The following is a 13,692-nucleotide window of genomic DNA, read 5'->3' as shown; positions in this document are numbered from 1 at the left end:
CCCCCACATGACCCAAAGCCGTGCACTCGGTGCATGACGCCCCCCCCTCCCCTGGTAGCTTTGCGACTGGATGTGGCATGTCAGAGCGCCCTACAAAATAAGGCTTATCCCAATTATTCTTTTCCCCTTCTCCAATCATGGAAACAACGTAATTCCTGCTATAACAGGCTGTCCCCAGTGTGGTGCTGCTGGATGCATGGCACCTGCTAACAACTTTTTGGGCTCCCACTGAGTGTTTTTAGAAAGTGGGTGGGGCCAGGTGAAGCTCTGACTGTATTGGGAGGTATCCTAGGTTATTGGGAAGGCTTGGTATCAACGTCCTTTTTGCAGCCCACACTTGCATAGTTGGCACCTCTTGGCCAGGGTGAAAAATATGCAAATTAATAAATTGACTTTGGAAGCTGATTAAGAAAATATTTGATATGGAATCTCAGTAACTGCATGTGTGTGTGTGTGTGTGTGTGTGATGCACGTTCCAGTTATAAAACACTTTTTTCCTGCTAGGAAAATCTGAGGGCAATGGCAACATGCACATCACACTGTGTGACTTCATTGTCCCTTGGGATTCCCTCAGCGCTACCCAGAAGAAGAGTTTAAACCAGCGATACCAGATGGGATGTGAGTGCAAGGTAAATCCAAATATGACAGAATCGTACATTTCAGGTTAAGGCTTGTGGATCTTGTGGAGAAGCATTTTAGGCACTTGCTTAAGATATGAAGGATGTGTTGAAGTGAATGTTTGATGTGAACATCTTATGACCATAACAGGAGGCAATGGCTAACTATCTCTGCTTCTCACTTGCCTTGAAAGCCTCTTGCAAGGGTCGCCATAAGTCAGCTGTGACTTGATGACACTTCACTCACACACACACACACACAAACTCTCTCTCTCTCTCTCTCTCTCACACACACACACACAATTGAGGCCCAAATAGAATGCATTCCTCAAGTTAGGAAAGGTACTGCCAACTCTAAAAGGATGCCTTTGCGGCTAACGATCCCAGTCAAGGAAGCCATAAAACGCAAAAAGAGCGTATAGTGGTTAAGAGCAGGCGGACTCTAATCTGGAGAACTGGGTTTGATTCCATACTCCTCCATATGAGTGGTGGAGGATTATCTGGTGAACCAGATTTGCTTCTGCACCCCTACATTCCTGCTGGGTGACCCTGAGCTAGTCAGTTCGTTCAGAACTTTCTCAGCCCCAAGGTGTCTGTTGTGGGGAGAGGAAGAGAAAGCAGTTTGTAAGCCACCTGGAGTCTCCTTACAGGAGAGAGAAATCAAGTATAAATCCAAAATCTTATTATTATTGTTGTTTTTCTTTTAGTAAATAAAAGACAAATTAGTAGAAATTGTAATCAAAGATGGAATCGTTAGGCATATAAAAGGACAAAGCCTGCTGAGGGAAAATCAGCATGGCTTCTGACTTACCAGTCTTATGGAGTTGTTCAAGAAAGTGAACAAACTCGTAGATAACAGAGCCCCTTTAGACATTATATACTTGGATTTTGGAAAAACATTTGACAAGGTACTTCACCAAAGCCTCTTAAGTAAATTTAGTAATCACAGGATAAGATGATGGGTCCTTTTATGGATTAAAAATTGGCTAAACACTTGGAAGCAGAGAACAGGAAAAATGGACAGTTCCCTCCACGGAAGGAAGTAAACACTAGGGTCCCACAAAGATTGACCTGTGGTTGGTGCTGTTTACACTGTTCATAAATGGTCTGAAACTGGGATGAGCAGCATAATGGCCAAGTCTTCAGATCACACGAAATTATTCAGGATGGAGGAAACCAAGATTGAATGCGAAGAGTTCCAGGACAATTTCTACAAAATGGGTGAGTGGGTAATAACGCGGCAAATGCAGTTCAGTGTAGTCAAGTGTAAGGTGATGCATATTTAACAAAAATTCTCAGTTTCAAGCATATGCTAGTAGAGTCTGAACTGATTGAGAGGGAAAAGGGACTTTGGGGTTGTAGTTTATAACTTAATGAAAATGTCAACTCAGTGTGCTGCAGCAGTGAAAAAGGCAAACCCTATGCTGGGGATCAGAGGTGGAGCAAGGGGAAACTGCGCCCGGGATGCGGCATCAGCCCCACCCCCACCCCAGAACGCCCCCAGAACGCCCCAGAATGCACCCTCAATGGCCTGGCCATGCCTCCACTGCTGCTCCTCCCAGGGCGTCACGCCCCCACCCCCACCCCATGGGCGCGACGCCACTTCTGGGGATTATTAGGACTGAAAATAAAGTGAACAATATTATAATTCCCCTGTGCAGATCTATTGTGCAGCCACATTTGGAATACTGTGTACAGTTCTAGTCACTGTACTTCAGAAAGGACATTGGAGAGCTGAGACGGTACAGAAAAAGGCAATCAAGTTTATTAATTTGAGGAAAGGCTGAAAAATCTGGAACTTCTTAGTTTAGAAAAGAAATTTGTGTGTGTGTGTGGTGGGTGGTGGTGGAGGAGGTTGATAACATTATGCACAATGGAGATAATAGGCAGAACATTTTTCTCCTCCCAATGGCGTATCGCCCTAGGGACATGCCCCTGGGCGCACACCTTTCAGTCACATGGGGGGGCGCCGAGCACCCCCGCCCACATGATGAAAGGCTTGCACCTCAGCCGCACACCACCAAGTCCCATCCCCTGGACTCCCTGCAGGCCGTCTCCTGCTTTTGCTGGCCTGTACAGAGGCCGGGGGGGCGTGGCTTGGTGCCCCCGAGTCCCACACCTGGAGAAGGAATTGTCCCCTGGTGCCATTTCCCCCCAAATGCCTCTGCCCTCTCCCCAAAAAGAACCTGGAGGCACCCAATTAAATTGATGGGCAATAGATTTAGAATGGACAAAAGGAAATACTTGTTTACTCCACAAGTGATTAAATTTGCTGCCAGAGGATGCAGTGATGGCTACATGAATAGATATCTTTAAAAGGGAATTGGACAAATTCTTGGAGGATAGGTCTGTCCATAGCTACTTCTCATGGTGACTAAAGAGAACCTCCACATTCAGAGGCAGTAAACCTTTGAATACTAGGCACAAGGAAGGCCTTGGCCTCTATGACCTGTTGGCCCTCCACACTAACTAGTTGGCCACTGTGTGAGACAGAATGCTGGACTAGATGGACCACTGGTCTGATCCAGCAGACTCTTTGTATGTTAGGCTTTGGTGATTCATTGGTGAAGAAATGAATTCTGCAAATGCCAGTGGGAACTATCTTTTCTGTGACTGCAACTGATGGACTGGCTGGATGGGAAACTGCAAGTTGATGATGATCTACTGATGTTGGGTGTGTGTGGAAAACTAACAGGAAGAAGTGAGGTGTGTGGCAAGCCCATGCAACAGTTGAATGAATGACAATAAATGTCTGGAATGGCTATGCCTTGTCTGCTTTTAATTGTGTGCTTCACATTTTGAAGAAAATTTACGTCTGCAATGAACCTAAAGAACGGCTTGATTATTTGCATATTTGCTACTGAGCAGCTGAAAAGATGTGCCTGTGGAGGCCCTTAGTTGCTCAGAGCAAGAACTCCTGCCTGGTTTGATAGCCTGGGTTACAGCTTCCCTTGTTTTCAGGAGAAATGCATTTGTACAAGAAACAGCAGCCTCCCCCAAAGCGGAGAAATATCCACTAGCAATCAAAATGGTTGTCTCTTCTCTCTGCAGATCTCCCGCTGCCCCTCCATCCCTTGCTATGTCTCTGCTCAGGATGAGTGTCTGTGGACTGACTGGGTGACTGAGAAGAACATCAATGGGCGGCAGGCAAAGCACTATGCCTGCATCAAGCGGAGTGATGGGTCATGCGCATGGTACCGTGGAGTGGCCCCGCCGAAGCAAGAGTTTCTTGACATTGAGGACCCTTGAGTCCCCAGCGCCATGGCAGTCCAATAACCAATAGCAACAAAGCCTGCAAGAAATTAGACTGGTCCACCTCTGACATCATTTCCTGGAAACAGCATGAAAAATAAGGTCTCCTGGGCAGGCACAATGGTGGTAGAGGGGAAGGATGTCTAAGCCACTTGTATATTGGTTTCTTCCTGTGTTGTGACAAGTGGTTTCTTACAAGTGGGATCACAGTTATCAACATGCCAAGGCATGGGGGAGGGGGGGGACCTAGAATGGACAGTATGAATGGCTGAGAAGTATTGCCACTGATTCTGTGTAGCAGGCCTACCAGGTTCTTATTGTCTTGAGAGCAGCCACCGCTGTGGGGACAGCTCCCATCCCAACCCTATTGGCTTCTGCCTGTGTAAAAAGCCTATCTTCTCCTTTATATACATGCACATAGACACACAGCACACATAGAACTCCACCCTCAGTGCTTTGGAGTCTTTCCCTTCTCTGCCGCACATGCACACAGCTAGTGGACTAAGAGCAAACCTAGCCCTCAGAACAAGAGGATTGATTTGCAACAATACTGGTAAACGCTTCATTCACCTTTCTGTTGCAAATCATCCTTCTCCTGAGTGCTGAAAGAGAAGAGGGTACTCCCTGCTTTCAAGAACAATGTTTTTGTGACTTGTTGGCTCACAGAGTTAGTTAATGGATGTTAAACCTTTGTGTGTATGGGATAGCTGTGTGCAGATTTTAATTCTGCACTCTCAAGTATAAAGTTTTAATAAAAGAAAATTCACAGCTGGGTTACCTAATAAGTCTCCCAATCAACCATTCTACTGCATGCTTGTGCCATAAATGTAATTTTAGTGCCAAAGCCCTTCCCAACCAGTGGAAAGATTTCCTATTCCCTTCATGTATTTGGTAGACCAAAGTGGTCCTTCTTCTCCCCTCATCTGAAATGTCATGCTATACATTCATGGTTTTTACTTGAGCAAAGTTGCTTCAAACTCTATCATCTGCCTGGTGTAGAAGTGAACCTTTGTCGGAAAGAATTGCACGGAAGGTGAGAGTTTGCATGTCCTCCTCCCAAAAATGTGATCACAGGAGCCAGAAAGTCGAGGCATACACCCATTTAAACTGTGATTAGAAATGTTCCTTTGGAGTCACAAAAGGGACACTGGCTGCCTGCAAAATAATCACATCATCCAGCGCTGCCTCCAGCTGATCCTTCTGGATCAGCTCTGTTTATTTGCTGGGGCTCCCAGGCTCTGCATAGCCACCCCCATTTGCAAGACCCCAAAATTAATTGGGAGGGTGCCCAGAAGTACTGTTAACCAGAACTATTTCCCCCCCCCCCCCCCCGGCCTTTTCATGCTGTTCATCAAGGTAACATTTTAAAAAGATGTCATACTGGACCAGTCTGTTTGATTTTCAAGATATTTTAAAAAAGGAAAAAAATCTGTTCAATCCAATATAAGACTCCTGTTTTTGCCTTCTGTATGGTTATATCATATGTGACATTTACCTCTCTCTGCTGATACTCTTTTGATTGTAATGTTTTCCATTTGTTTTGGCAATCAGTTGTATCATTCCTGTGCTCCATTATTATTATTATTATTATTTTAAATTTCTTTGTTTAGCTGTTAGATTTGCACTTACTATTTTAAAGGGGTTCTGCATTGGAAGCTTTCAACATACAGTGGGAAGAATGTCAAAACGTATGGAGGGTAGAGACCTCCGGTTCTTTTATAATGCCAGTGGCGATAATATTTCTCCTTCTGTCTTCTTCCTCCTGCCCCTACAACTGTTTCCAGAGGTTGGAGGCTGGCTGTGATGTACGACTGCTTCTTGCTAGCCAAATTGCAGTCCTAGAACCTGCCAGGGAGTAAGATCAGCGTGCCATTCCGGTAGCTGTATGAAAAGCGGCCATTGTGAAAAATCTATTTATGGAAAAAGCAGTTATCAAAAGCTCTTCAAATTGGCTTAATTTATCTCTGTGGCTTCTGGTGCCACACTGAACCTTCCCTGAAACACACAAGGACACACTTATACACAGTCTCCCCTTCTTCCTCGTGCCAGCAACTCAAAATATTTAAAAGAAAGTTTACATTATTTTCAAATCTTGCTTAGTAAGTATGAAAAATAAGCATCTAACTTGCAGCCATAATTTAAAGCTTATTGGGGAGCTGGGATGTTGTTTGGTGGGTGAAGTAATATTGGGGGGAGGGGTGGACCTTTTTTTTCCGTTGGATTCTGAAAGCTAAGATTTTCTTGTGCTGGGAACACATGAAAGTTGTTGAATAGACAAGCAGACTGTGCATGTCTCAGACGCTTTGTATAATTCATACGTGGACATTTGAGTCTTCGGACAATAAACAGTATTATCAAATAAAACAGAAACGGTATCTCCTTGTATGGAAAATAGCTTGACTCTGCAGAAGGGCAGTGATTGGAAATGAACACACTAAAGTCTGAGGGTTGCCACTTAGGCCAGGGGTGTCAAACATACGGCCCGCCTGGGAAAAATGCAAGTGGATCATGAGCCAGCTCTATTTCTTTGCTGTGGTTCCCAAGCTCTGCATAGCCACCTCCATTTGCAAGACCCCAAAATCAATTGGGAGGGTGCCCAGAAATACTATCCCCGCCCCCCTGCAAGTGCTGCTGCAGTCTGGCAGGGCTGCTGCAAATTCCCTCAGGGCCAACTCCCTTCCCTCAGTGCTTATCTGGCAAATCTTGATAGTTGAGGTAGCCACCTCCCCTCCCTCCCTCCCTCCCTCCCTCCCAGCTGACATAGGCTGGTGACCTCGTGGAATTCATTGAGTCAGCATGTAGTGACGGAGTGTACATAAGTTGGCTTTGAAAGGGGTTTAATATGATCAAAGTTTAATAGCATCAATCCTTCTGAAATCAAGAAGAAATGTCTAAATGTGGTCTTTCCATAACTGTAAGGGTTAGGATAACATCAATTTTCCCTACTATGTAAATATTGTTATCTATTCAGCAGGGAAGACCACTCCTTAGTCTTGATTGATAGGCAGATCAAATCAAGGAAACTGCAGTGTGAAACAAGAAGAAGAGAAGAGTTTGGATTTATATCCCCCCTTTCTCTCCTGTAGGAGACTCAAATGGGTTTACAATCTCCTTGCCCTTCCCCACTCACAACAAACACCCTGTGAGGTGGGTGGGGCTGAGAGGGCTCCGAAAAGTAACTAGCCCAAGGTCACCCAGCTGGTGTGTGGGAGTGTACAGGCTAATCTGAATTCCCCAGATAAGCCTCCACAGCTCAGGTGGCAGAGCTGGGAATCAAATCCGGTTCCTTCAGATCAGAATGCCCCTGCTCTTAGCCACTGCTCTTAGCCACTATGCCACTGCTGCAACAGTGCTATGCACTACAAGATAAGTAGATGCAGTTAGGGCAGTTTATAAAACTATAGCTGAACTAATTCACACTGGCAGAAGGGTGAGCCATCTAAGTTATCAGAGTCTATAGTGATTGAGGAGACCCATGATCCTATTCAGAAGAAGACATTGAATCAGAGGGGGTCAGTTTTGCTTCTGAAAGATATCCTTACTGTATAGGGAGAGCCTATCTAATTAATTAATCTATTTTTGCAGAAATGTGCACTCTAAAATGCTAGATGGTGAGGAGAGGATAGTTTAATAATTATGAGCTGCTCCCCTGATTTATGGGGGGGGGGGAGGAGGAAAAACAAATCATTTCAAAAGTGGGCAATAAAAATAGCGGGGGGTATGAAGATGATCCAGGTTAGCCTGATCTCAGCAGAAGCTAAGCAGCAGCATTGGCACTGGTTACTTCTAGGATGGCAGACCATCAAGGAAATCCAGGGCTGCTACTAAGGGCACTTTCCACCAAGTATATGGTGAGAAATGGAACACCTTGCAAGGCCCGCCATGCCTGTATGCACATATGCAGAGAGAAGGGCTGTCCCTGCAGCACCAGGAAATCACAGATAAAGGGCCAGCGAGAATGCACTGTTTTAGCCAATTTTAGGACTACAGGAACAAAGTCCAGATATGAAGGCAGAAAGCCAGATATGAAGGCAGAAAGCCAGCAGGGGGATGGGGGCTTTCCAGTGTTTTGCACTGAGTGTTACATGTATGACTATCTGCCACTAGGACAGAAGTCGTGGGTGTGCCCTCGCTGCAATGAGCTCCTGGCACTCAAGGAACGTGTGCATTCTCTTGAAGCCCGCATAAGGTGGCTTGAACTTGGAGAAGCTGAAAGAGGCAGAGAGGGTGACAGACGAGGCTTTCAGGGACCTAACAACCGGGTCCCACTCCCAAGGTGACATCTCTTCAGATGTCATGGAGAATGAAGGTCTTGGGGACGGAGGGTGCCAGTCTGAGGTGGGGGAAGATGCTCCCTTAGATGGGATCCCTTCCTTAACTGGTGATCAGCTATCCTCTCGCGACTTTGAGGATACCCCTCGAGGAGGTGGGGTGCTCCTCAGTGAAGTGGGTGATCTCGATCATTAGGAAATGTAGAGAGTTGGAGTTTGTGAGAGGCTGCTGATGACCGGTGATAGTGACTTGCCTCCGCTCCTGGTGCGAAGGTTCTTGCGGATGTCACGCTTTCCGGTCTAGATAGCGGCTTTTAGACAGTGCTGGGGTGGAGTCAGTACAGTTGTGGTCCCACATTGGCACCAAATTGACATTGGGAAATGTAGCCGGGAGGTTCTGGAAGCTAAATTCTAGGCTGCCTAGGAAACAGGTTGGAAGTCCAGGACCCCCCAAGGTGAGCATTCTCAGAAATGCTACCCGCTCCCTGCACCGCAGGGCAAGCTTAGGGCAAGCGGAGATACAGGGTCCCAATGGGGCGCGTGGATGAGGAAGGTGGGTGTAAGGCAGAGGGTTTCAGATTTGTCAGGAACTGGGGAAACCTTTTTGGGACAAGGCAGGCCCTGTACAAACGGGACCGGGCTTCATCTTAATCCAAAGAGGAAATCCAGGCTGCTGGTGCTCCAACATTAAGTAAAAGGTGGCAGAACAGCTTTTAAAACTGGAGCCCTGGGGGAAAGCCGACAGGAGCTGAGGTGGACTTGAGTTCCGAATACAGTATCTATATAGGGATGCAGACAGAGAGGGAGGTTTTTCTAAATCAACCCACATGGCCAAAGCTTTGAGGAACATAGAAGTATGTGCATGTGACAAGGGATAGTGTCTACAAAAAGACTTGAGGGTAAAGCACATAAATCCCAGGTTAAGGATTACAGAGACAGGTATACAGGTGTCTCTATGCCTAATAGTAGAAGCTAATTCCTCGAAACCTCAAAAAATGGGGAGCTGGAGTACAGAGTTTTGAAGGAGGACTTAATCTGATATGAGTGGGCATTACAGAGACATGGTGGAATGAGGAAAGGAGAACCAGTGGGATGCTGTTATAATTGCCAGGCTACAGGCTCTATAGGAAGGATAAGTGCGGACAGGGCGATTGTCAGGGTGGAGCGTTGCCCTTTACATCAAAGAGAGCATAGTATCACAAAATAAAATGGCCAAAAAAAGACAATGCAAGGGGAGCTGATTCTTACAGAATCACTGTTCGGATATCAATACCAGGTGTGAAGGACAGTTTAATATTAGGAATATATTATCGGCCCCCCCCTGGACCAAAGTGCACAAGAGGATTCTGAGATGGAAAAAAGAAAAAATTAGAGAGGTCACCAAAACAAAACAACAAAATGTAGTGGTAATGGGTGATTTTTAACTATCCCCTATATAAAACTGGAAAAAATGCATGTTCAGGTCACTTAGTAAGGAGAGAGCATATCCTGGATAGGCTAAATGACTGTGGCTTAGGAGCAGATGGTTGTGGAACCAACCAGGGAGAGGTGATCTCTAGATCTAATTCTATGTGGGACACCCAGGACCTGGTGAGGAGAAGTCAGTGTTGTTGAGCTCAATAGGGAACAGCTTACCACAATGCTGTCAGATTCAGTGGTTCTCAGCGCATGCTGAACAAAATGGCAACTCACTAATGTTAAGTTACATTCGCCCCTTCAGAAAGGGGAAATTTCTCAAAGATGAGGGGATAGTGCGCAGGAAGCTGAAAGGGAAAAATCAAGCAGAGTCAAAAACTGTCCAGGATGCTTGGAGGTTATTCTAAAAACACAGTAATAAAAGCTCAGCTGGAATGTGTTCCCACAAGGTTAGAAAAGGCAGCATACCCGGTCCAAAAAGAAAGCCACCATGGTTAACTAACTAAGAGAGGTTGAGGAAATTACTCAGAAAAAAAAGAAAATCGTCTTTTAGAAAAAAATGGAAGTCCAGTTTCGACTGATGAGAGAAGAATATGAGAGGGAACACAAATGGTGGCAAAAAGAGAAGCCAAGTTAGCTGTAAAAGGAGCGCAAAAAAGGAGTTATGATGGAACGCATGGCTGCGAACATCAAGACCAGCAACAAACAGTTCTTCAAGTAACATCAAAAGCCAGGAAGCCAGCAAGGGAAGCGGTAGGCCCGTTAGGATGACAAAAGGAACAAAAGCGGTGTGCTAAAAAGATGGCAGGGAGATTGCAGAGAAGCTGAATGAATTCCTTTTGGCCATCTGTCTTCACCCAAGAGGAGGTGAGGAACATTCCTGCACTCATGAACCAAGCTTCAGTGAGGCGAATCTGAGGGAACTAGCTAAGATAGGTCGTAGACAAAGGCGAAAGAAGTTCCTTGGCAGCCATTGATAAACTAAATGCTACCAAATCCCCTGGCCCCAGATTGTATTCCACCCAAGAGTTCTTAAAAGAGGCTCAAGCTAATGAAATTGCTGATCTTCTCACTTTAATATGCAACTTATCCCTGAAATCAGGCTCCATCCCTGAAGACTGGAAGATGGCCAATGTCACACCAATCTTTAAGAAAGGATCTAGGGGGGACCAGGGAAATTACAGGCCAGTCAGTTTGATATCTGTTCCTGGTAAATTAGTAGAATCTATCATTAAAGATAAAATTATGTAGAAAAGCAAGACCTGCTGAGAAAGAGTCAGCATGGCTTTTGCAGAGGCAAATCCTGGGTCTTCTACAAACTCTACTAGAAGTTCTTTTGAGGGTGTAAAAAAACAGGCATGTGGACAGGGGTGAACCGGTGCGACATTGTCTACTTGGATTTCCAAAAGGCTTTTGACAAAGTTCCTCACCAGAGACTGTTGAGAAAACTCAAGCAATGAAAAGCGAATAAGAGGGAAGTCCTCCTATGGATTAAAAAACTTGGTTGGAGAAACCCAGGAAACAAAGAGTGGGTTGTAAATCGGGAAGTTCTCTCACAATGGAGAGATGGGTCGGAGTGGTGTCCCCCAAGGATCCGCTTTTGGGACCAGTGCTCTTTAACCTATTCATAAAATGAGACCTGGAAGTAGGGGTGGGTAGCGTGGTGGCCAAGTTTTGCAGATGATACCAAATTATGTAGGGTGGTGGAGAACCACAAAGGATATGCTAAGAGCTCCAAGCGGACCTTGATAAATTCAGGTGAGTGGGCTCAGAAATGGCAAAATGTCACAGTTCAATGTAGCAAAATGCAAAAGTGATTTTCACACATAGGGGCAAAAAATCCAAACTTCACATACACACTACAGGGTCGAAAGTGCTATCAGTCACAAAAGACCAGGAAAAGGGATTTCAGGGCGTCTTTAGTTGATAGTTCCATGGGAATGTCAACACAATGCATGGCAGCTGTAAAAAAGGCAAACTCTATGCTATGAGGATCATTAGAAAAGGAATTGGATAATAAAACTGCACCAAGATTGTCATGCCCTTTATATAAAGCAGTGGTGCGACCAAGCAAGATTCTGAGTACTGTGTCCAGTTCTTGGTCACCGCGATTCTCAAAAGGATATCGAGGAAATAGAAAAAGTGCAGAGAAGGGCAACAAGGATGATTGAGGGACTGGAGCACCTTCCCTATGAGGAGAGGCTGCAGCGTTTGGGACTCTTTAGTTTGGAGAGGAGGCGGCTGAGGGGGGATATGATTAAAGTCTACAAAATTATGCATGGGGTAGAAAATGTTGACAGAGAGAAATTTTTCTCTCTTTCTCACAATACTAGAACCGGGGGCATACATTGAAAATGCTGGGGGGAAGAATTAGAACTAATAAAAGGAAACACTTCTTCACGCAACGTGTGATTGGTGTTTGGAATATGCTGCCACAGGAGGTGGTGATGCCACTAACTTGGATAGCTTTAAAAGGGGCTTGGACAGATTTTGGAGGAGAAGTCGATTTATGGCTACCAATCTTGATCCTCCTTGATCTGAGATTACAAATGCCTTAACACCTTCTACATGCAAAGTAGATGCTCCAAAACTGAGCCCCTGCAGTGACCGAGTGGTTTTCATTTTCATCTTTGCATGTAGAAGGTGATTGGGAGCAACAGCCGCAGAAGGCCATTGCTTTCACATCCTGCATGTGAGCTCCCAAAGGCACCTGGTGGGCCACTGCGAGTAGCAGAGAGCTGGACTAGATGGACTCTGGTCTGATCTAGCTGACTTGTTCTTATGTTCCTTTTCTGGACATGATTCATTCCCGATGAAAAGCACCCAGTGCAAAATGCACAGAGCAACTAATTTGTTATTTAGATCATTTGGTTTTTTCCCTATAAATCGATTTGCAGAAATCCAATTTATAAGCTTTAAAAAAGAATATCCTTTGTGTTTGCTGTTCAAACAGTGTAATATAAAACCATTTCAACTAGACTCATCAACTTTGGTAACATTGAACTCCTTTTGACTATATTGTAGCACTATTTTATCCCTAGGTTCATCCTTCTTGCTTCCTGTTGATGATCATAGGGCATGGCAAAAATAGTAGGGATTTTAAAAAATTATTTAGGTATTTTATACCAAACTTTTGTCCCCAATGGGGGCCCAACATTCTCCCCTTTTTCATTTTCTCCTCACAACGATCACCCTGTGAGGTAGTATAGGTCAAGGAGGATTGACTAATCCAGTCACTCAGGAAACTTCCGTGACAGAGATTTGGATCCGAATCTCTCATATCAAAGTCTGACACAAACCACTACACCACTGTATAGGATTTGTTTTGCTCTTCTAACAGGGGGATCTTCTTGATATCTATGGCAGCAATACCTGCCTTTCTTTCCAGTGCACTCCTTCCCTGATTCCCAACATGCACATTTGTTTGTTTTCAAAGCTGATCCACTCCGTCACTGCCAAATATAGGGGCCATTGCCATGGGCAGGGGCTCAGTTTTGGAGCATCTACTTTGCATGTAGAAGGTCTTGTGATTCAAGGCAATTCCAGTTGGAAGGCCTTCATCCCAGAGAGCGGATGCCAGTCAGAGTAGGCAACACTGCCAATGGTTTGACTCAGTAGCTCTGAGCACAGGACTTGTCACTCGACGCTGGGATAAGGCAGCTGTCATCAACCCACCCTCTGGGTCAGCTGTAGGGCGCGGGAGCAGCTCCCTGTTCAGCTACCCACGTTGACTGAACGAACGGAGGGGATCGCGAGCGGAGGACGACTAAGGGCAGTCCACAAGAGGACCTTTGTAAAATAGTTGTTGTCAGCCATATATTTCATCTGAAAACTGGCTGGGAAACCCTAACTGAGCAACAAAGCTTGTTAAACGTTCTTGCACAATCCTGACGTCCTCCTGTAGCTCTTTCCCAGCGCGTCCTATATTACAGGATCCTCTCTTCATTTTCCCCCCCTCCCCTAGGAGAAAAGCACGTGGCAGGAAATGTTATCCAGTCGCTGCGGGACACTGCGCTTTTTGGGATTCCTGACACGCGTCTTCCTCCGTCACGCGCCGTGGCACCCCCGCCACATCTGCATCTAGCCAGTGCCACCGAGACGGCCAAGGCGACAACAACAGTGCAGCCTGGCGGGCG

General features: G+C 45.5%; 1 protein-coding gene across 1 annotated transcript in view; it reads left to right on the top strand.

Annotated features, from left to right (window-relative positions):
• TIMP2 (TIMP metallopeptidase inhibitor 2) overlaps nucleotides 1-6,239 on the top strand; it is a 35,140-nt gene extending 28,901 nt beyond the window's left edge. Inside the window, 2 exon segments of the mRNA XM_048489860.1 lie at nucleotides 505-629; nucleotides 3,669-6,239. Coding sequence (XP_048345817.1) covers nucleotides 505-629; nucleotides 3,669-3,866 — 323 coding nt within the window. The 3' untranslated portion in view covers nucleotides 3,867-6,239.
• The last annotated feature ends 7,453 nt before the right edge of the window (nucleotides 6,240-13,692 follow it).

Source organism: Sphaerodactylus townsendi, linkage group LG03 (genome assembly GCF_021028975.2).
Source record: "Sphaerodactylus townsendi isolate TG3544 linkage group LG03, MPM_Stown_v2.3, whole genome shotgun sequence".
NCBI lineage: Eukaryota > Metazoa > Chordata > Lepidosauria > Squamata > Sphaerodactylidae > Sphaerodactylus > Sphaerodactylus townsendi.
This window is presented reverse-complemented; position numbering and strand designations above follow the sequence as displayed.